Consider the following 24,940-nt stretch of genomic DNA (forward strand, 5'->3'; position numbering starts at 1 on the left):
CTTTACTGACATACCTCAGTCTTCATGCCTCCCAGTTTCTCATCACCGTGATTATAGTTCTTTTCTTCAAGTCCCATGCATCCACACACTTAACTTTTCTAGAACAGAGTATTGCTTAGAAATTAACGGCTGATCTTAACTACAAACCTAACAATCAACATCCTCCACTATATTTAATTTTCCTACATCTTTTAATCAGTCATTTGATGTGTATGCTGAACACACATTCTTCCACTAATTACATCCCCAGCTCCATGCTTTTGATGGCAATGCTGTCACCAGTGTCCAATTTCGTGCACCACTTGCCCAAAGCAAAACTAAACAAAAACTGGAAACTGATTTCCAGCATTCTTATGTGAAATCTGTAATTCTTTATCTCAGGGATCAGCACTTTTTCCTTAAAAGATCAGGAAACTGTAAGGCACACTAGCACAGGCCAAAATCCAAGCGCTTGGGAAGCAGGAGGGAGATTGCCATGAGTTCCAGGTCATCCTGGACTGTGCCAAGCCCAACAGGGAATACATAACAAAACTCTGTCTAAATAAATAAATTGACCTTTGTGGTCTCCATAGTAATAACTCTACCAAGGCAGCAGGGCCAACCATAAGCAACAGTAAATTAACACAAGACCACACACCAATGAAACATTACCTACAAAGGCAAAAGAAATTGGCCCAAGTGCCATACATAGTCTGCCAGCCACTGTTTGACCTTATTATTAGAGATCTTTAGTGACTGGACCAATAACTCTCTTACTTACTCTCCTACTGCTTTTTTCTTCTAGCATTTTACAGAGAGAGAGAAAGAGAGAGAGAGAGAGACAGAGAGACAGAGAGACAGAGAAAAAAGACAGACAGAGATACAGAGACAGAGAGTATGTATGCATGCTGGGATGTGTGTATGTGTGTATGTGTGTATGAAGCAGTAGAAGCCAGGATGCCAGGATAAAGATTCCATTCTGTTGAAGAAAGGGAAGGGAATGCTGCCGCCTCTCATTAGTCAACTGTGGATAACATGCTCACTTCCAGATCTCCATTCAAAGCTATCCCCTTATATCTAACGATGTTCCATACTTCTTATCCCCAGATCAAATCCCTCCTCTCACCAAGCCCTAATGCATGTAGACTGCACTTTTACCTGAGTCCCTTACATTTTCATGGTTTTATATTGCTTGCTTAGTGATTTTTATCTCACTGGCCTAGAATGTCTATGGACCATCCTAGATAACTGCCATTGCATGTTAACATCCAGAGCTTCCCATGAATAGACAGACATGAAACAAATTTAGCTCTCTTCATATTTATAAAGATTAAAGCAAGTGATCTCTTCGAGGTACTTATAAAAAAAAAAAAAAGTAGAGGTTAATCATTTTGATTTTCCTAGTACTTCCCAGACTTTCAAAAACAACTAGAATATCAGATTTTCATAAGACCTACTTAGAAGAGCCTATTTTGTAATTTTATAGTAAACATCTCATAGAAATGATTGATGTAGGGTAACTTTTGGGTTTCTAGAACTAGGAAAATATAATCCTTAAACTGCTTTTTGCTACCTAGATATAAGAGAAGTCTCACAAAACAACCTTTTGATCCTCCTCCCACAGAAAACACACACAAATATTTATACAAATTTTGCATAAAAGGTCTAGGTGCCTATTTTTTAAAAATGCCTCAGAGGGTCTCGTATTATCTGCTAATAGCTGGAACTGCTTAAGTTTTCATTTTAATGTTACTACATTTAAAGAAACTTTATTGTACTCAAAGAATATGGCAGTGTTTTTTGTTTCCTTTTTTTTAGTTTTTATATAACAAACTATCGTACCATAGTATCAACAACAACAACAACAAAAGAATGAAAGCAAAAAGAAAAGAAAAACATTTTTAAAAGGTGTGAAGAGACTGTTCAATAAGTATGTACTGATTGCTCTTCCAGAGGATAGAATTCAACTCCCAGCACCCTGTGGCAGCTAACAACAATCTGTAACGCCAGTTCCAGATGTGATATTTTTTCTGCCCTCCAAAGGCACAGCACACACATGGTACTCAGACAGACATGCACAAAAAAACATGAAATAAAAAAAAATACCTTTAAAAACTATAATCAATGAAAAGGAGGGGATTTATAGAGAAGAGCAAAGAGATGAAGAGAGTTAGAGTTAACTGTGACCGTCTGAAGGACCTCTGGTTCCTTCAGTGCTGCTGGGAACACTTTCATGGTCTGTGAAAGGCACAGCACAGACTTCCTGTGGATCTCAGACATTCCTTTATGCAAAGCCTCCAGGATCAGTGGTTTCAAGTCCTTAAACAACAACCCAGACAAAGAAACAAACCAAGAACAGATAACTTTAAATTCCTCAAGTTTAAAATTAAAATCGCTACGACCAACACCAAAGCTTGTCCTCCGACCTCAATATATGTGCAGTGGTACATGTACACTTGCATTGACACATAACACACACACACACACACACGTACGCACACATGCACACACACATTCAAGCTTTGACACACAAATAACCTCCAAAAACAAATGCCAACAACATTAACACATCCTCAAATACAACTAGAAGTGATTAATAATAATATTCATGATATGTTCATAAAATTAGGAGGCAAAGGCAGGATGATCTCTGAGTTTGAGACCAGCGTAGTCTACACCAGAAGTTGCAAGGCAACCAGGGCTACGCAGAGAAACCCTGTCTTAGAAAAATAAAAACAAAAAATTAATAAATAAATACATAGAAATAACAACAACTTACGTATCCATCATGAATTGTTAAAAAGCAAACCATCTGCAGGATAAAGGATGTGGGTAAACTGATGGCTCTATGATCAATAATAAACAAACAGAATGCAAAGACAAATACCAGCCAAGAAATCTGATGTCATCTTCAACTCAGCAGTACCTTTCTGGACAATTGGGCCAGTAACAACGGCGAGCTTGAGGGAAGACAGAGTGGCAGCCTCCAAAAGGAGCGGCCGGTGAGACAGAGAGACCAAGTAAGGTTCCCCTGGAGTGTCCAATCTGGATCACCACTGTACTTTACTTCATCCATGATCATTCTTGACTCACTCACCTCTCTCCCTACTCCCCTCACAGGCCACACCCATGCCCTTGCAGTCCACTCCTTCTCCATACAATATGCTGACCACACCCCCAGGTTCCCTGTTGATCTTTATCTCCAATATCTGTAGTATTGTTTAAGGGTATGTAATGATCTTGTCATTTATATCCTGTCACCTTTCAGAGGCTGTGGTCTGTTTATATACAGGATCTCGGCATACAATTAATCCTCCTTTCTTTAGACTTGTATCAGTCATTTGACACTAAATCATGTACTGTTTCCTATAAAGTAGTGTAGGAGGCAGTTCTGATGCTTGATCTGTCAGTAAAGAAAGCTTTGGGCCAACTGCTGGGTGGAAGGTACAGGTGGGACTTCCAAGTCCCAGGAGGCAGGCAGAGGGACACAAGGAAGAAGGGCAGAGTTCACCCTGCTTTGGAGAAAGGAGAACTGGACAACCATGTGAAATCTCAAGATGGAGTGGCCACACAGGCTGATCCTACAGGCAGGTGGTCAGGGGAGTTTAGCAAGTGAAGTTTGGGGCAGGTGAGAGAAAGTGAGATAAGAAATTGGTAAGTGCACACTTTTCCAGGTGGGAGATAGTACCACCCAGCAATTGTGCCAGAAGGCAAGTTGTGACTGAACAACTGTGTGCCTGTGTCTTTTATCCGAGGGTTCAGGGGAATCCAGGTGGAGGCTGGCAGTGCAGTCACTTCCCGGGGCTAAAGGTGAGCAGAGTGTAAAACTACAAAACCAAATAGTTCCTAGTCTGAATGTAGCCTTGCCCCTTAATTCCCTAGCTCCTTATGAGCCAAGATTTAGCAATGTGAGATGGGCAGCAGACCCAACATACTTGTAGAAATTAACTGAGTGTGTTGAAGATCCATTTCTTTTGTTGTTTTCATGACCTGCATTACTTATACATAACAATGGATGACATTTTCATACACGCATTGAACATATTTTCATTATAGTCATCCCCTGCCATCCCCCTTTACTCCTCTCCTTATCTTCTGATCCCCCTTCTGTTCCCAACTAGTTCCCTTCTACTTTCATGTCTTTTTCTTTTGTAACCCAATAACTTTAAAAGTATGTCTCTAGATAGAAGCATAGACAATTATCAGTGCCTGAACAACTAAAGAATCTCAATATCTCTCCCCTCCCCCTTCCCCTCCCCTCCTCCTCTCCCTCTCCCTCTCCTCTGAATAGCACAGGAATAACAGTAACAAAGACAGAGCTTATTTAGTAGTGGGTACAATGAGTGCTAATTTGCTTCCTAGTTATGTTGTATTTGTTTTCAAGAAATTTCTAATTGGACAGTATTGCAAGTTGAAACTGTAGCTTACACATCAAGGTCAACATTTTGCATATTTCTCACTTATGATGTCTGGCTGGCAGGGATGTAGGGGTTCTACCCTGGAGTCTTGAAAGTTATACAAGAAAAAGTGGAGGGATGGGTTCAAATGTAAGGAACAAAGAACACACACGTCTTGGCCCCTTAACATAGAAAAGAATGTCCCATGAAGACTTTGTTTTCCCCTTTAATGGCCCTGTCATCAGCTCTAGAATGCTAATACGTAAAGGTAATTTGTACTAAATAATCTGATGCTAAATAAATGTGTACTAAATAAGCTGATACACGTTCCTTCCCAAAAGAAAAATAAAAGGAAATACTACACATACTGTTATATGTCAATATCCAGAAAGGTTTTTGGTTTTATCTTAACAGAAAAAAATATGTCCCTTCAAATGCTATTTAGTGTAGAAGTTGAATAAGCCAATCAAAGAGCAGGCAGTGTTGGCTCACTGGGGATGGGAGCAGGGACTTCTAGTCTATCCTCACTCCCAATTCTCCAGGAGACACAGAACCTTGAGTAAGAGAACTGATTTAAGCTGTGCTTCTCTGTAAGGCTATAGGACTTGGTGAGAAAACTCAGCTCCTGAACTCACATTTGAACGGCCATGCCAACAACACGACTTAGCTGCTACCTGAAGTGAGGTAGTAACTTAGATGCCATGTGACATGAGGTAGTGACTTAGCCAGGGTAAGTCTGAGTGACCTTATCTGCAAAAGAGGAAGAACTGGATCGGATCATTCTGAATGCTGAGGAGCACTGTGAAAGGTGAGAGCACCTTCCAGGAACTTTACAGCTGTGCACTTTTTAGTCTAATCACACAGATGTAGATAAAAGATACACAAATATAGATACAAACACAAAGGCCAGTAGTTAACTGGGACAGAGAAATCAGGTAGAACCCCCAAATTACACACACACACACACACACACACACACACACACACACACTATCAGTTAACAAGCGCCAGTTTAGAAACTCCCACAGCAATCTATATCTATATATTCAATTGTGTTTGTTTAGAAGTTTTTCAAAGACTTACAGTAGAGAAACACTGCAGTCTTTGTTTCATACTGTCTTAGTTCACTTGGAAGGAGAGATCATTCATGTCTCTTATCTTTTAAATCTGAGTGTTTTTAAAGTATAAAAATTCTAAACCTTTATTCCATGATGTCCTAATGAAACTAAGGTATGAATGGAAATTCCCTTAGCCTCCAAATTAACTTAAACAGAAGACAAAGACGCTCACTCCAAATCTCTCCACTCCCACCCCTCTGATCTCAGATCTAACATGGGAGAAAGCTACCCTCAGGATATTAAAATGGTGCCTGACAACTGGGAAAGTGCCACTAAAAGCATCACATACTCTGGCCACCAGGGGGAAGTGTTGTCTAACTATTAAAGAGTACTCAGCATGAACAAAAATAAACTTCCTAAAGATTTTCAGGGGAAAGATTTCTCATGTTTGAAGGAAAATCTACAATGTTTCTATAAAGTCCCTTCAATCAGATTACAATGTCCTCACAACCTCACCATCCACTGCTCACAAGCACTTGGGCCTTCTGGGTACTTTATCATGCCTCGAGATCAAAGATGATCCCAGAAGGATCTAAAGACAACTCCTCCTCATGTAGTTTTCCATTGTGCCCAGTACTGCTTCAGTCCCCACCACAGGCACCATCCTCACCTGTGGTCTGCTGTGGACGGTCAAAGGAAGTAGTGACCAGTGGCTGCCGGGACCCTACTGCCCCACCAATCTTCAAGCCATTTTATGATGGCTCCTACCTAAATATCTCCCTACACTGAATAAAACCACTGTGAGTAGCCAGGCATGATGGTGTATCCTTGAATCCAAGCACTTGGAAAGCAGAGCCAGGGAGATCTCTGTGAGTTTTAGGACCAACTAGTCTATATAACCAGTACCAGATTAGCCAGGAGTGCACACTGAGACCCTGTCTGGAAAACAAAAACAAAACAAAATGACAACAACAACAAAAACACTCCAAGTTTACAATAAATATACCCAACATTTTATCTTGAAAGAGATGGTTATCACAATGACAAAAACCCCAAGTAGGCACAAGGTGTCAGTGGCCAGGGAGATTTAGATTATACTCCTGGTCTTTAAAGGAGGCAGCAAATATCTCATAACTAATTTAACTGCCTATTATTAAAAATATTTCAGCTCAACCCAGGGAAATAAACTCTTAAATAGTTAACCAAAACTATAAAAACTACTAGAAAAAGGCATAAGGAAAATAGCTTCTTGACACTGATACACGTTATTTATTTTTCTTTTATGAAACACCAAAAGCACAGGTAAGAAAAAAGGCTGCTAAGAAATGAGCAAGGGAGAGTGGCCTTCTTAAGAGACATAGAGACAAGCCCCTGATAAACCAATCCCAAATAACCAGCCCTACACACCCATTCACAAACACACACCATGAAGAAAGGACGCAACAAAGGAGCACACTGCATTTCTATACACATAGATTTATATATGTGTGTAACAATAATAATTAAGAGAAAACAGGCCATGAAACTGAAAGGGAATTGGGGATCACAGAAGGAACTGAAAGGGGAGATGACATGACGGAATAAAAAGTTAAATAAATACAGCAGTCATATATAAAAAAAAAAAAAATCTCATAAAATATTTCAATAATCAGGACCACAGCAACCTGAAAAACAAATTCAACTGCTGCACAGCCAAAAAAAAAAAAAAAAAAAAAAAAAAAATGGTCAACAGAATAAAGAGACAACGTACAGAACAGGAGAAAATATTTGCAAAGCAAACACGTGATAAGAAGTAAATACATCTTAAATAACTCAATACCAAGAAAACAAGCAATGGCTTTTTTAATGGACAGAGACTCTGAATGGTCGTGTCTCAAGAGCTTAACGGAGGACAAACTTGGCCAACAAGCACAAGAAACTATGTTTAGCATCACTAACTGTGATCTGGATGAGAATGGCCCTCATGAGCTCAAGTTTGAATACCTGCTTCCTAGTTAGTGGAACTATTTGGGAAGGTTTAGGGGCCTTATGGGAGAAAGTGTTTCATTGCAGGCTTGGGGGTTTCAAAAATCCACACAATTTCCAATGTGTCTCTCCCTTCCTCATGCCTCTATCAGGATAAAGCCGTCAGCTACAGCTACAGCTACAGCTACAGCATGCCTGTCTGCCTGCCGCCATGCTACCTTGCCAAGGTGATCACGGACTCTATCTATTGTAAGTAAACTCCCAATAAACTCTTCCTGCTATATGTTGCCTTGGTCACTGTGCCTCATCACAGCAATAATAAAGTAACTAAGACACTAATAATTTGGGGAAGGGGGGGAGTTAAACCAGTAGAAGACATCACCTCACACCTGCTAGAAAGACTATTACCAAAGACAAAGGTGTGTTGGCGAGGATGGAGGGGGAAAAAAAAAGTCCTCTGTACACTACTGCTAGAAATGTAAGACATTATGAAAAACAGAATGGAAATTCCTACAAACATAGAAATGAAATGAACATGTGATCCATCAATCCTGTTTCTACGCATATAGCCCAAGGACAGCCAGTTAGTTAAAGAACACCTAAAGATTTTCCATTGTTATTCAAAATATCCAAGACACTGATAGAATCTAAGTATATCTGGATGATTAAACTTAAGGGGGGAAAGTGAGACACATATGTACATAATGAAATATAATTCATCAAAAAATGAAATCCTGCTATTTTCTTTTTCTTTCTTTCTTTTTTTTTTCCCCATGAGACTCAGGTGGAGACAAACGGGACAGAGCAGGATTCGAACAGGCAGACAGAGAGAAAGAGAGCAGAGGGCCCGCGCCCTCTGCAGGTGGCTGCCTTAGCCACTGCACCACCACCGGTTCGCTTGCTATTTTCAATATGAATAAAATATAAAGAATATTTTACTAAGTAAAATAAGACAAGAACAGAAAAACAATATTGTATGATCTCACATGTAGAATGTTTCAAAAGTCAAGGACCAGCAAGATAGCCTATGGGGTAAAGGCATAGGTCACACAAGCCTGATGACCTAAATGTATTCTCAGAATCCACATAAAAGTAGGGAAAAAAATCTCCACAAAGTTGTCCTCTGACAAAGTTGTTCTCTGACTCACCTACTATGCTATATGCACGCCCCACATGAACAAAACTCATACACACACACACACACACACACACACACACACACACACTGGCCTAATCAAAATATTTTCTATGAAAATTCGACAGGTGATTCAGTACTTGAATGATCCTGACTACTTTGAGCAATGCCATCTGAAAATTTCCTGACACTGGTGTGCTTGCTTGAGCTCTACCACAGTCTTGAGAACAGAAAGAAGAGAGAATGTGAAAGAGAGAACAAGAAACTGGCATGTCCTAACCATACATTAAAGGTGTTGTGGATGAGGTATTACCCGAGAATTAATACTTCTAGTTACAGATTCTTGCGATCTGTTGCCATGAGCACTTTGGGAACAGACATTCCCCAGACTTACCTTTCTCAGCTACTTCATACTGGTCTTCTAAGCCCAGTAAAGAAGAAACCTTATTTTCTAATCAATGAGACCATCTATTAGCATGTTTCAGCATGATATACAGTCTGGTCTCTATTTCCCCAAGTCCTTACCATTGGTCCTCTGTAGATACTGTCTTCACAGCCTTTCTGCCACTGTCTAGATACTCTCCTCTTCTAGGACACTTCCTTCTAGCCTAACTGGTATGTGCTGTCAACAGACACCATATGCCCCTGCTTTTATTTCAACAGGAATCATATTGTTAGAACCATCACAGTACTTGTCTTCCACTCCAATCAGACTGTATATATATCTCTCTCCAGTTTAGCAACTGTAGGAATGACTTAAAAAAAATGCCCTCAGGAGAAAGTCTTTTTCAACACACCATCATTTCAAGAGTGAGTTCTAGGACAGCTAGGGCTACAGAGAGAAACCCTGTCTCAAAAAAAAAAAAAAACATACCACACCAGCATTTCCCCAATAAATGTACCCAATAAAATAGAGCTAGGGGATGTTTGGGATGCTCATTCCATGTAAGCTTGCAGCCACATCGAAGGCTGTCAGTTTTACTGACCTATCAACTCCTCCAGCCTCCAGGTTTCCCACACATGTACACTCCTTGAAGCTGGAAGATCGTTCACGGCGACCTGGGCCCATGTCTGGTTCCCACCATTGATCACAGTGCCAGCTGGAGAGGGCTACCAACTCCCTGCAAACCTTTTATTAATCTGCTAATACACAATTTATGTTTGCCCTGAAACTCATCAGTTGCTATAGTTTCCTTAATTCTCTCTTTAAAAGGGGGGGAGGGGGCTTGCCATCCCCAAATAATCCTACAATAAATCTGTAGCTTATCTGCAAATGTGTTCAGCTTTTTAGGTCACAGTCCTCAGAGCTGAACTGATGTAAACAGAGCCAGGTGATCTCTTCTTGATCTTCTAGTGGTGTGTGTTACACCATCTCCAACCTGGTGATTAGACCCATCGATAGAGAAAACCCAACCAACCAGATGTTACCCTGCCTCTGCCTTATCTCAGAATCCATTACCATTACCTCTCATGTCCTTAGAAAAGGGCCCAGCCCCTCCATGTTCACCGTGAGACTACCTAGATCTGCCTATCTACAGAGTTCATTACAGTAGCACACAGAATCAGAGTTACCGGAGAGACTGAGAAGATCCTGAATTTTTAACAAGCATAAGAAGCATCCAAGGTATCTACAATACACTTAAAGTGGACCAAGCCAAGACTGGGGCAGAAATGGAAGCAGCTGCCTCTGTCAGTTGCTTTCAGCGTACCATGATACAAGGAATATCTCCTTCTAAGTATTCTGTGAGATGCAGAAAACCCCAGGGTTCCCTAGATTAATAATCACTGAGTTAGTGTTCCTTAGGAGCCCACAGTGATCATTTGATGTGTACTCACTCCTTTTTAAGAACTGTGATGCTAAAAATGCAAGTTTCAACTCTTTAAAATAACACATGGGTTGCAACAATCCTTTATTATCCTAAAGCAAAATTCATAAACAATAACAGCTAAAAGATAAAACTCAAAATAATCAATATAATCTCCTAAATATAGCACAAAGAAAAAAAAATGTAACTGAAATTCTATGACTGTTCATGTTAGTGAGACACTATTTGTTAATGGGAAAACCACCCTGGAAGCAAGGCAGAAGTCAACAGGGACAAGTACATTAAGCTATGACTCGGTAGCCTTACTACTCCCTTGTAAGAAATATTCAACATCCTGACCCAACTTTTAACACATCTCCAAAGTCAAAACCAAAAGCCTAGTCTGCCCTTGATGGATATGGTAGTTGCTGTCTAAGAAAAAAACTATATTAGAGATCATTCAGAGGTCTTTATATCGTATACCATAAGCAGAAATAATTAGAAACATATTGTTCCCACACCACGTGAATGTTCCCCACATTAAAACTCACACAGCACGTAAAACAACTTTTTCCAGTATTGTCCCATCCCACCCTCATAGAACTCTAGAAGTCTTGGTCTCCACAAATTAAAGGTTGGCAGGGGCAGATCCACACTTGTGGCCGAACTTCTATACAGTTTGGGGGAAAGGAAGCTCTTCAGGAGAAAGGAAATCAGCATGTTGTGTCTTAGAGCCTTTGAAGCCTCAAACATTCATTGGATTTAAGAAAATCTATTATAGGATGCAACTTCGGATTGCAACATGTGACTTCCTTGAAATCACACACGCAAACGTGGGCACAAGCTAAGATTTTAATGCTGGGTCATAAGGTCAAGTACCTACTGGTAAGAGGAATAGGATGAGTCTACACTAGAGGACTGTTGATGGGGACCTGGTTTTACAGGCAGTGATAGCTCAGCTGAATGCCACAGTCACAATCTCATCACCAGGACCTTCAGAATTGCATTGTTACATGAACTTCCTCAATTTTAACAGCTAGTTTACCTTTTTTCACAAAAGTGGATCAATTAAAGCATAAATTAAAGATACCAATATGTAATCTCTGTTTTGCAAAATAAAAGTGGGAAGATACATAAAAATAACAGAAATTTGAACTAGATACATAAAAAGAAAAGGAAATTTGAACTGAGGTAGTTTGGCAAGGAAAAATTCAGGGAAACGCTGCTAAAACACCCTTTGTGAAACAGATCATGCACCAACAATTAAAATATTCTCCCTTCTGAATTCTACATCTCAAGAATATAGTCCTAACAGCATCTGAAGAGCTGCATAAGTCAGTAAGAAACTATCTCTTCAATATAAAACATGGGCAAACAGTGAAATCATTTCAAATAAATCATAAATGGTTAGTAAGCTCATTAAAAAGTTTGGTGCAGCAAATTTCTCAGGATAAAAATTTTGTGGTTCTAACTGATCTATGATTGTCCATCCCAAAGTTGATCTGATTCTACTCTCCAGAAAAATTTAAATTCTATTTGTCAGTTGTGTGTGTAGTGTGTGTGTGTGTGTGTGTCAATGTGGCAGAAATTTCCCTGCCCAATCTATTTGCAGCAGGAAGCCTATGATTGGATAGGGAAAAGTGAGGCAGAGCTCAGGGAAGCAGAAAGAGGAAGACAGAGAAAAGACGGGGGGTGGGGGGGGGGGGTGGGGTGTGCAGAGAAAGGCAGAGAGACGCAGGAGTGAGGGAGGCAAAATGGCTGCGGACATGGATCCAGAGTGGCATCAAGGAAATTGGTAGATATGAAATCTAAAGGTTAGAAATAGTGGGATAACCTTCTAAATTGTGTAGGCATCTTGTGATTTGAGTATGTGCTGATATATAAATCTATTGGTTAACTTTAAGCATTAAGAGTCTTATTCCTACCCGGTACTGGGTATTGTGATATCTACTGTGAAGATGGTGGTTATTGTCTGGGGTTAAGCCCAGCGTAGCGGGGGTGGTGGAGTTGGCCCAGACGCCATGCCTAACGACTTGGAGGCCACGAAGCTGGCTGGTGGAGGCAGCAGCCACGCCAATGTCTCATGGGCCCCGGGTGGTGCCAGTGAGGAAGCAGGAACATGGCAGCAGAGCTAGGAGCCAGCGGCCTTCCTTTTTGAATGCCTCTTATTACAGGTGCTTTTTGAATATTTCCCACTACATGTCTGTCTGTCTGTCTGTCTGTCTGTCTGTCTCTCTCTCTCTCTCTCTCTCTCTGTGTGTGTGTGTGTGTGTGTGTGTGTGTGTGTGTGTGTGTGTGTGTGTGTGTATGTTCAAATTATGTTGCCCAAACTGATTTGAATTACTGGGATTAAATGCTTATTTTGCCTCAGCCTTCTGAGTAACCAGACTACAAACCTATGTCATCATCCTTGGCTCAGCTTTTCAATACAGAACAGGACAAAAACTGAGGGGAAGGGATAAACCTATACCTGGGGACAAAAAAGGATTGAACAGGAAGATAGTGGGGGATGCAAATCAGAGTTTGGCGTGTTGTCCCACATTGTGCCCCTAGCACTCACTGCTTAAAGCAGGAGTTTTGTGAGTTCAAAGATCACCTGGACTGCAGTGAGACCCTACCAAAAGAAGAAAAGAAGAGAAGGAGGGTAGAAAAAATCAGGGCTAAGTATGTAGCTGAATTGTTAGAGTGCTTGTCTAGGATGCACTAGGTCCTCCATTCATAACACCACATAAATAAACAACGCAGTAATGGACATCAGTCTAAAAATGGCAAAAATATTATACTGGACAGTAGGAACAAGGGGTAAGCCTTTAGCATGCCCTCCAGATTGTTTCTGCAACACTCCGTGGTTATCAGTGAATATGAAGCACCAGTACTTCCAGTCAGACAGCTGGGGCTGCTGAGGAACAGCTCATCCTGCAGATGTGTGAGCCAGTAATGTGTGAAGTGGGCCCGTTACATGAATGACTCTACCCAAAAACAAAGTTTAGAATCATTCTCCATCTCACTTGACCAAAGCAAAACCAGATGAAATTATGGCCCACCGAGCAGGGTCTGTGGTCCAGATAAAGTGATCGAGACCATCTGTCCATTTAGTAAGAGCCCGGTACTACTGAGCACATTTAACTGTATAACATACTATAAAGTCATCTTTTCTGCGGTTTACGTAAATGGAAAGCAGTCTGAGAAAAGAAAAGATCAAGTTCGATGAAATGTTCCAAAAAGAGTCTTTCTAAAAGACTCGCCATGAAATTATAAACTGACTTAAATCTGTGGTGGAGACAAGAAAACAAGTCAACAGAAAACCTTATAATTAGTGGGTTTATCATTCATTCCTTTGTATGTCTGGGTTTCTATGCCAAATTGTGTTTTTCTTAAAGTAATGATTCCTAGGTTTCCTAGATCCTACAGCTCAGGCAAAGATTAGAGTGAGGACAAATCTGTGCCCTTCGGTGCTACAATGATACTTTTTGTTTGTTTGTTTGTTGTTGTTCTTATTATATTTGTTTTCCTTTTTTTGTATATAGATTAGTGTTCACCCAATCAGTAATACACTAACATGTTCTCCCTGTTATCACACAGACTCACCCCAGCCCTACTCTAGGAAGGACATACCACACAGTTAGGAAAACCCCACCTATACCTGGGGACAAACTTTAATTCATATACATCACTGTAAAAAAACAAACTGTAATATCATCTGAGAAAAAAGACTGCCTTCCAAAGGAAGTCCCAAATTTTAATGAAATTGAATGGACCCTGGAGGAACCATAAATTCAGGGAATACAAAGTAATTTTAGAAAAAAAATTCTGATCAATTATTTAGAAATTTTAAATGATGTATCTCTGAAAGAATAGACTGCAATGAAGATTAGGAGAAAAGTGTCTGGAATTATGAATGCAACTATTGAAATAAAAAAGTTTGGGGAAGGATGTCAAGTGATTTTACGACAGGAATGAAAAAGTAAGAGGCACGAAACATTAGTGCAATAAGAAGCTCAGGAGTAACAGCTGTAACATAAGTAGAAGGGAAATCATTGAAAAATAACAGAATGAACATCTCTAGAGGTAAAGGAAGACATGACAGAAAGGTCTTCACAATCATCAAACCAGAACAAAACTCATCCTCCAGACATGCAGGGTAGAGAAAAGGCCTGGACAGTGATCAGAAAGAATGAATAGGTGATAGGCAGGGAGCAAATACCGGAGTCTTATCAGCACTAAGGGATCAAGATATATGAAGACAGGGCAGCAGAGGTGCAAAGGAATGGGTAAACTAAGACTTCAGTCTCAGGGGACAAGCAATGAAACACGTGTGTACGCGCACGGGGGGGGGGGGGGTTCACACACACAAAGATACATACACACACACAGAGATACATACACACAGACACACACACACACAAATCCAAGGATGAGGCAGAGATCCACGTTGTACACCTAATCAGAATTAAATCTACGTCTACAAACAACAGCTTTGTAATGGCCTAGAAAAAATTTAACACAAAGTCAATCATCAAAGATTAGGATAAGAAGCATGTCTCCCAGAAGAAAATAGATTCCTTCTACAAATACCATAGTGACAATATAGTTAGAAAAAGGAAAAGTGACTATCGATCAATATATCTAAGAAAATGCAGTCTCTGGTGCATTCTACCTTTGGTGGCCAGCAGAGGTCGCAAACACAGGCTCTACTTCTCTTCCACTTCCGGAACTTGGGTTTGGCAATTAAGTGCAACAGCCACATTCATCTATTTAGAGCCAGTCTGTATTAGAAGCTCAACAGCCTTTGCTATTGCTAAAATATAGAATATAAATACCAGTAAAAACAGACTCCAGAGGCTTCTGATGGAAAGCTGAAGAAGCAGAGACCTGGCATCCTCATTTCCATAACAATGTCATGAGCCAACTGCTCAATTACCTTGAGAAGGGAAGTTTTACATAATAATACTTAAAAATGCAAGCAAGAGAACACACACACAAACACACACTGGTCATATAAATCTGCTTTAGATAGACTACATAAGCTAATTGTTTTTCAATTTACATGGAAAATTTATAAGCAGTAACTATGAAGCAATGTTTATAATAGCAAACTTACATGGAAGAAGAAAAACAAAATGAAGGAACTTCCCCAACTCAGTGTCAGGGATATGGAGCGTAGGCTGAGGGTGTAAAGAAAGCCCTCACAGCATGTACAAGATCATGGCTACAGAGCACTGTGACAGCAGTGGGGCCCTGGAAGATGGAGAGGAGAAGAGCTGACCCTCCTGATTTCTTTTGTCTTGTAAAATTTACCCAAGACTCCATTTCTTACATATGTTTGCATGTTGTTTTAGAACTAAAAACCTAAAATTCACATTATACTTAAGATAACATGTATACTGTTTTTAAATAAAAAATAAATCTCAATCTCTCTCTCTCTCTCTCTCTCTCTCTCTCTCTCTCTCTCTCTCTCTCTCCATCTTGGTCACTTTCCATAGGCAGGGGTAATGGTAGATCGTGAAACAAGATTAGGCTCGAGTTTAGAAACGAAACACAAACCTGTCTCAGTTTCATTGCTTTTGCTGTGAAAAAACCACACTGACAAAGAGCAACATGGGGCAGGCGGGGGTTGGGGGATCTGCCTTTCAATGAATTCCAGGTTATAGTCCATTGCTGCAGGGGAGTCAAGGCAGGCACTTGAAGCAGCTGGTCACATCCACACATAAGAAAGCAAAGAAATGAATGCATGCATGATTACTGCTCAGCCCCCCCCTCCCCCCCCTCTCGTTTTCTGTTCATATGACTGAAAGTCTAACCCTACAATCAGGTTGAGTCTTTCCACCTCAGTTAACCAAAATTAGAAGAGTCCCTTGCAGGCATGCCCACAGGCCAACCCAACCTAGACAACCCTTCATTGAGCCTCTCCCAGTGAATGTGTTGATTTAACAACTAAACTAACTAGAAACCGAATAACTTTATACCTACTACTCCATTGTTTTAGTTTCAGTTGACTATCTGTAATGTAAATTTACAGATGGCACACAGACTGTTTCCTAGTCATGTGCACATCTTTCTCATACGTTCCTGCTGTGTCTTAATGGCTCACCCCTGTTTATGTTTATAGAACACTATTTTAAGTTTCAGAATATTCAATTGCTCTCTTTGGGTCTTGATATCTGTGTTGTAAATGCTGACGATCGATCGTTCCCACAGAGGTTTCTTGTTTTATGCAAATGATACTAATTGTGAGCTTGTCATTTTAGGGATGTATTTGCTTATGAAGAGCTCTATATGCCCTTAAGTGCAAAAAAGGGACAATTTTGCATTAAATTCTGCAACAATTTGTGACATTTCTTTATGTTACTTCCTAGACACTGCACAGACTATTGTTGGTGCCCTATCCCAACTTTGGGCTTCAATTCCACAAGAAATGAATTTTCTCCTACATTCAGGACTCTGGGAAAATTGGTATGTAAGACACAGGTCCATACTCTAACAGCTTCTAGGTAATGCACAATTCTTCTAGTCAAAATTTCCATGCACAGTGTCCAGTTTTGCAAAAACTCCATGCTAGCTCCTTGTGTTGACTCTGTTGGACACCTGAATTATTCTCATCAGAGCAAAAACATCCTTTCCTGGGCCCACTGATGATGAAGCCCGACTATCCTCTGACTTTGAATTCTCTGTCTAGGATTGGGAATTTCCTTTCAAGTTCTCCTATCTACTCAGGGTCTATTGTGTCTCCTGTTCTGCATCGGCCCCCAATGCACCATGCTGCAGGACCAATCTGAATACAGTCCATTCTTTAGAGGGCATCGCATTAACAGGAATCACTATATACTTCTTTTAAGTTTGGATACTCCATACCATGAACTCAACTCTATACCCCTAGGAGAATTACAAGTTTGGGGACAATTACCAGAAATGTTAATACTGACGTCAGGAGAAACAAGGTGATGGACCAAGAACATTAAAATTTTCTTTTAATCCTTTAATAAGATTTAGTAGAAAACAGATCTTCATTTTCTTATCGATATAATAAAAATATTTCTAAAATTCTATTATTTCTACATATATTTATAATATTTAAAGTACTAAATTTTAAATTATATAATGATTCAAAAGACTTATAAAACATTAGACTTGAGCTAGTTAGAAAATTACACATTTCTCTTGCCTTTCCACTTTATCCTTTGGCTTACAGTTTAGACTTAAAGTTTCATTCACATTCTCACATTACTTAACAATAATGATCTGAAGAAGAAAGGAAAAACTAAAAGCATGCCTCTGGCCCAGTGACTCATGTGTGATTCTTCCTTTTCAAGTGCTTTGTTTTATAGTTTTCAAGGACAAATCTCAAAGGACTAAGGAAGAGACTGCAATATATACTATATACTGAATCAAAGCCAATTAATGTTAAGGCAGAAATGACAAGTTTTGAGAAGTACCACACAGAGTCATCAAACACTATCCATCGTTTCTTCATTTCAGTCTTCTGTTGTTACTTTTAAAAAGCATAAACTCTAAATGTGCTTGGTTTCCCAGACAGCAAAACAAAAGAGCAGGTTACAAACATTCCTGTAAAAGTGGGCATTGACTTGAATTTCTCTTGGGTAAATATTGAGGATTAAAATGGCCAGGTGGTATAAAAGGTGTATGTTTCACATAACTGCTTTTGAAATATTTCACACAACTTACAGAAGTCCAGCCCAGCTGATGCACATTCTTGCCAATAGCTCTATTCACTATTGACACAGAGAGTATTACACATTGTTTACATAATGTGATGGTTTGTGTATGCCAGGGAGTGGCACTATTAGAAGGTATGGTCCTGTTGGAGTAGGTGTGTCACTGTGGGTGTGGGCTATAAAACCCTCATCCTAGCTGCTTGGAAGTCAGTATTCTGCTAGCAGCCTTCAGATGAAGATACAGAACTCTCAGTTCCAGCAGTACCATACCTGCCTGGATGCCACTATGTTCCCACCTTGATGATCATGGGCTGAACCTCTGAACCTGTAAGCCAGCCCCAATTAAATGTTGTCCTTAAAAGAGTTGCCTTGGTCATGGTATCTGTTCACATCAGTAAATCTAAGACACATAATTAAGTAAAAATTGTGCTTCATCAGAGTAAAATAGTGAAAAAAACAGAAATCCACAAGGTGGCTTCTAAAGTTCAGAGCAGCAAGGATCTCCAAACTGTCTTAAGGTGATTATAAATGTAGAAACCATAAAGACTACAAGAATTAAGTGCATATGCATATACTGGCTTCTTGGAAATCTTAAAATGCTGTTACACAATCCCAGCTATGATGCCAATCTGAAATACAGAATTTCTTGTTCTGCTTTCAACCAAACACCAATCACATTAGGTCAAACCCTGTATACATACATGCAAAACAACGGTTAGATAACAATGCAGGTAAAAACAGTAATGGTTACTATCATTCTAAACGTTACAGTTGAGGGTCAGGGATCCAGGCAGGACGACCTGCTATCATCCTCATCAAAACAACAAACAAAAGCAGAAGCACTTGCTATGCCCTAGCATGGCCCTGAGGGCTTTGCGTATCACAGAATAAGTGAGACGTGTCACTGAAATCGCTTTTTAAAGACTAGAAAGTTGAGTTGGAGAGTGTACATGGTGCCACAAAGTTGTGAGTTACAGGCCTGGGATTCAAACTCAGAAAGTCTAACTCCGAAGCACAAGCTCTCAACGTTTTGTCTTCCAAAGCTGATGCTTTCACTACCGCTTTTCCACAGACACAGGCACATGTTCTGAAACTCTTGAGGACTGTGCAGCTCACACTCTCTTTTAGAAAACTGTATTCAGAAATGCATTGCTCCCATGAGTTGAAAGCTCAAGCTTTGGGGTCAGGCAACTGTAACTGAAGGGAAATTATTTCAGATTCCACCTCTTGAGAATGGGGTAACAGAGGCAACTTATGGGATTTCCCTGAGGATCAAATAATATACAATGTTCAAAGTACATAGTATGGTGCTGGAATGCTGAGGACGTCAGTCAGTAGGATTACTGAGACAGTACTAATATTAGGTCTATTTGCTCTAAGCAGTTTTGAAGAGTGTTGCTTCTAATTCTAGAATGTGACAGTAATTTTTCAAATGTAAGTTCCCTTAAGATTGTATTGTCTCAAAAAAATATATGGAATTGACTCTCCATAACATATGATGGTAGCCAAAAACAAAGTATAATTATATAGAACAATGGTGAATGTGGAAAATTAAATCTTAATGACAGTTAACTCTTGAAACTTGAATTATCAGAAGCTGAAAGTTCTTCAAAAAACAGACTTGAAAATACCTAGAGCAAGCTGTAGGAACTACATCCAATTCTAGTACTGGGAAGACCACTCTAGAAAAGAGCTGAAGAGCATAGGCTTCACTAGGGTAAGCAGGAATTGATGTAGGTAAGTACAGGACACGGAAGGAAGTACAAGCACACATTTTTTACCTGGAAGACAATGTTAAAAACACTTACTAGTATCTGGAGTTTTCTCTTCTGACTTGCCAAATAGAAATTCGTACTTTGCCTTGGCAACACTCTGGGAATGTGCTGATGCATTGTTAACCCAAACAAACGGCTCTGCCTGCAAAATAAGAACCAAACAAAGACATCACCATGAATACAGCAGAGCAAATAATGACAAAACAAATTACCCAAGAAGGGAATGATTAATTACAATATATATGCTTGACACTCTACTATATAATCACTCAAAATGAAACAAAAAATCAGAATATAATCAGGACATATGATTTTATCAATGAGACCCAGCCAAAAAATAGTACACATGTGATGTCAATGGGGGTAGCGGGGAAAGAACACATAAGTCTGCCTAGACTCTGGAGCAGGTTTATGACAAACTATTCTAAAAAGTTCACATAGCTGGGGAGAACTCAGTTAGTACAGAGCTTGCCACGTAAACATAAGGACCTGAGTCCAATATCTAGAACTTATGTTAAAACAAGCAAACAAACAAACAGGGGAGCCATCAGTTTGTAATCCCAGCCCTGGGAAGGCCAGCCGCCAGCCATGCCTACTCAGTGAGCTCCAGACCAATGAGACCCTGTTTCAAACAAAATGACTGGCTCCTCAGGAATGATACCAAGGTTTGACCTCTGGCTTTCACGTGCACACTCACACATATGCACCCACATGAACAGGCTCTCACATGTATACACACAGTAAGTTTATGCTAGTTTTAGCTATTAAAAACCTTATGTAATTTTCTGCATGATTAACATCAAGTAATTCTTTCTACGTGTTTGGTTGAGCCCCAAACTTAACACATTGTATATTAGAAATACCACTCAGCTAGACAGGCGTATACAGAATTGTAAGTAATTCCATTGATACAATCTGTCTTAAATTTGAGCATCTGCCCAGATTCTTAAAAGGCTGCTATTTAAAGAAAAACTACAGGGGTAAAATTGGTTCACATAACAATTCCTAAGGCCTCCTTCTGACTGCTTTTAGGCATGTGTTGAAATTTGAGTGGTTCCTACTTCTGACCTAGAGTAAAGCAATGGATGAAATTTGATCTATGCCCACCGTGGAGTCATCTCCTTGCCTCTACTGTAAATGAAAATGTAAGGCCCCCAGGAACGGAGGACCTCACCCAAGCCTCGGGAATTCGCGGCCACTCATTAACTCACAAGACACTGAACTTGATGCAATCAGCAAGAGGTATATTTTAGTCAGTATACTGAGGTCAAGACCCATGACCCACGCAGGGGCAGTGGAGTCTGACCCTGGGGCTTTGGAGACAGAGAGAATTTAAAGGCAAAAACCATAACTCGGGGGGTGGGGGGGGAACCACAATCCAGGAGGAGTGAAGGGGGGTTATTGGAGAGCACCTGTGGAAAGTACCAAGCCCATTCATGGGAAACATTTTGTATGGGCTATTCTCTAAGAGCCTGTACATAATCAGCCATCTATCTTGTGGTCAGCCAAGTTCCTGAAACACAGAGCTCAGAGACCAAGCTGAACTGCACTCTTGGTTCTGTTCAGTCTGCTAGGAGGTTTTGAAAAATTTTAACCCTTTCAAAAACAACCAAGATATATTATCTACACTAGATTCTCTCTTGACTACAAAATATGTATTCTCATGATTCATAAATGACTCTTCATTCTGGGCAACACTGACAACAAGGGTTATGTGAACAATCAAGTAGCCACCTGAAACATGGGTATCTCAAGACTTACTGCCTTTGAAGCAGAAATGTTTGTCAGTGATAGAAGGACCAATCACAGCTCCATCACCCTACAACAGCCAAGTACGACATGTGCTGTGACCCTGTTGCTCTCATCTTGCTCGTCTATGCCATTAGCAAAAGGTTAACTTGCAGAATTTTGAGACAGCATTCCTTAAAATATCTCTGCAATCATTTATTTTTTATAATGTGCAAAATTCATCTCTATAAATTCTTCTTAGTGTAATGTGTTTAACAAGTACAGATTAATTATCCTTTTCCCCAACAGAGAGAAAATAATGATGATCTGTGTATTTAAAGAGCTTCTAGCTAATAAAAGGAACTCCCCCAGGGATTCCCAAAGAAGGTGACCTAATTTGGAGAAGATGCTTATGTATGGTTTTCTGAGAAAGTGATACCTGCAGAAATGAGAAACACAAGAAGCTGGGAAGGACAGGAACATGTACTATGCAGAGGGAAAGCCATTTGAAAATAACCCATACCTATCATGAGAGCAGGCCAAGCAGCTCAGAACATGTAAGGGGTCCAGCCCAGAGATAGACAGACAGCAGCAGGGCTCCCAGAAGCAATGAGCAAACAAACATGGGGTGCTTAGGGAATGAAGCCTCATTTTAATCAGAACTTAAAGCCATCAGAACATTTTGGCAAATTTTTATTCATTTACATTTCAAAGATTGTTCACTTACAGTTTAAAAGATCATAGGCCTATCACACAAAGGAACTTAACAGTCTAAGAGAGATTAAACTCATGGCAAAAGTGGATTAATTTAAATCTTTGTGTAGAGACAGTCTGTGGAATGTTCTGGTCAGCCAGATTTAAGAAAGTAGGGAAAAGATTAAATCAAGGGTAATTACAATGGATAACATTTATTTTCCACTTTCTCTCTGGCAAGGACTGCTCTAGTGCTATATATGGAATACATTATTTAATGCTCCGAGCAATCGTATAAACTGAGTACAGCTGTCACTGCAGTCTTGTGGATGAGGAAAGAACTCAATGAACAAGTAAATAATGTGTCCAAGGTGGTACAGATAATACACTAAAATTCTGGATTTGACTCCACGCAGTCTAAATCCAGAGCACACAGCTCTTGAACATGGCCTCCAGGAGTCAGGCTTGCAAGTCTGGGAATATAAAGTGAGATGGGAAGAGATTAGAGAAGGAATATTACCAACAGCTTGAACTTGGACTGCCAGGTAACCTCCAAAGCCACTTAACATGCCACAAAAGTATACCACAAAGAAGAAGCCCATCAGTACGCTGCCAGCAAGCATCCAGGATGGAATGCACAAAGCACTTCCAGCAGCTCCAAGAAAGACAATCTTTTTGGCCTTGAGTTTCAATTAGAGCTTGAAGACTATTCTAAAGGAAAGTTCCACTTGAGCAATAATCTTTGACTTTTGGTCTATGGAGAGCCTATCCTGAGATTTCTGCAAGCCTGTGCTTAGGAAAAATACTTACATCCTGATTCTAAGATGAAATTTGGCAATATTTTTTAAAAATATTAATATATTTTAACCACATAGTTGGACCTCCCTATGTGCAGATTGTAAATCTACAGATGCAACCAAACATGGACCTGTTGCTCTTACAGAGGACACAGGTTTGTTTCCCAGAACCCACATGGTGCACACACATTATCATCATCAACAACATATATGAGTAATTTGCCTGCAAATGTGTGTGCACCATTTGCATGCCTGGTGCCCCTCAGAGGCCAGAGAGGGCATATAGTCCCCTGGAACTGGAGTTAGATATGGTTACGAGCCACTGTGTGGGTACTGGGAACTGAAGCTGGGTCCTCTAGAAGAACAGCCACTGCTCTTAAACTTTAAGCCATCTCTCCAGCCCCAACCAAGAGTCTTCAATTGAGGTTCCCCTTTCTTCCCAAGTGATGAGCATACACAGCCATAAAAGTATACTTCTCCACATGCCATGATCAAAACTGTTTAAAATATACTGATACAAGGGAGTTCTCAAACTTTAGCACAAATTAAAGTAATCCATAGCACTTATTAAAACAAATATTTCTGTGAAGCACTCAAGAGCTGCAGATTCAGTTAGCACAGAGACTGAAAATGTGCACTTCCTACCAATATTCCAGGTGATTCTGATGGTCCCGAATCACACTGCCTGCAGCATAGCTTCTGATAGGTATGCTTTTCATATTTTATTGTATGTAAGAATCAACTGACAGTCTTGGTATTGTTTTTGCAGGTCTGATATTTCACAGACCACAATTTGAGTGCCTAGGCTTGCAGGTTCTAAAGCTAAGAGTAAAGCAGTGTTCAAAGCATACTCAGACTCTCACAAAAGAAAAAAGATTGTTTTAAGGGCTGCTCTATCTAGAAATAACATAGATGAAACTATCTCAATTTAACAAAGCACTCCATATTTTGGCAGTTATGGGGACACCTTCATCCAGGCTGTAATCAAGGCACTAATATCCCTCTACTTTGCTAAGTGAAATAAAACTGATTCTCCTTACTTTCATTATCTTGAGATTGTGAGCCCTACTGATACTGCTCTTCCCATGCTAATGCCTTTAAATCTTCTCCCAGCTCTACAATAATTGTAGACCTCTGAAAAGCTGTATTTGAAATAATCAGCTTGATTAACGACATGCATGATTCAGTAATACGTTTTTCAATCTGTGTTACTACTTGAATAAAACTTACTCCCTTTGATTTATCACAGTCACTTAGCATAAATCTCTTAGATGAGCATACAGAATAGGGGCTGCGGAGAAGCTCCGCCGTAGGAGTGTATGTTTAGCACACAGGAGGGCCTAGGTTCAAATCCTGACACCTAAGGTGTAATTTAAAAGAAAGTAAAGGACTTAAAACTTAAGTTAGGTGATCAGGACTAAAATCCAGCTCTGCTAGTACCTGCTACTCCTCAGTTAACATAAATGTATGGACTTCAGAAGCTGGACAGCTGGCTTGGTGGCATAGGCCTGTGATCTTGGCACTCAGTAGGGCTAAGGTGGGAAGTGGGTAAGCCAGTATTACATTGAACATCTTTAATTTGAAATCTGAAACTTTTAGGACCTAAGAAGACACACAAATTCCGCCTCATGTCACAGAACATAGTTAAAACGAAGGCACAATAAAAAACACCACATAAAATGTCTGCCCAGCAACAAAATAGGGAAGGGAAAAGAAAACAAAGTACAAAATGTCAGAAGTAAAAGTCACTTTCAGTGACGTGGGCAGAAAGCGATTGGGGCCACAGGAGCGGTGGAGGGAGGAGAGAGGGCCCGAAGGCAGGCACCATACACTGTATTGTTCTAATTATCTCAACTTCAGGATGATTTGAGAGTCAGCTGAGTATTCCAGAGTGCTTTGGGCCAGAAAAAGATTAAAAACTAAATTGAAAACTAT

At 40.0% G+C, this 24,940-nt stretch overlaps 1 protein-coding gene across 9 annotated transcripts in view; it reads right to left on the minus strand.

The window, feature by feature from the left end:
- Psd3 (pleckstrin and Sec7 domain containing 3) overlaps nucleotides 1-24,940 on the minus strand; it is a 515,401-nt gene that overhangs the window by 278,255 nt on the left and 212,206 nt on the right. For all 9 annotated transcript variants that reach the window (XM_076914230.1, XM_076914229.1, XM_076914231.1 and 6 more), the window contains one exon: nucleotides 19,821-19,929. In XM_076914230.1, the coding sequence (XP_076770345.1) occupies nucleotides 19,821-19,929 (109 nt within the window). The remainder of the gene's footprint in view (nucleotides 1-19,820; nucleotides 19,930-24,940) is intronic.

Source organism: Arvicanthis niloticus, chromosome 16 (assembly GCF_011762505.2).
Source record: "Arvicanthis niloticus isolate mArvNil1 chromosome 16, mArvNil1.pat.X, whole genome shotgun sequence".
NCBI lineage: Eukaryota > Metazoa > Chordata > Mammalia > Rodentia > Muridae > Arvicanthis > Arvicanthis niloticus.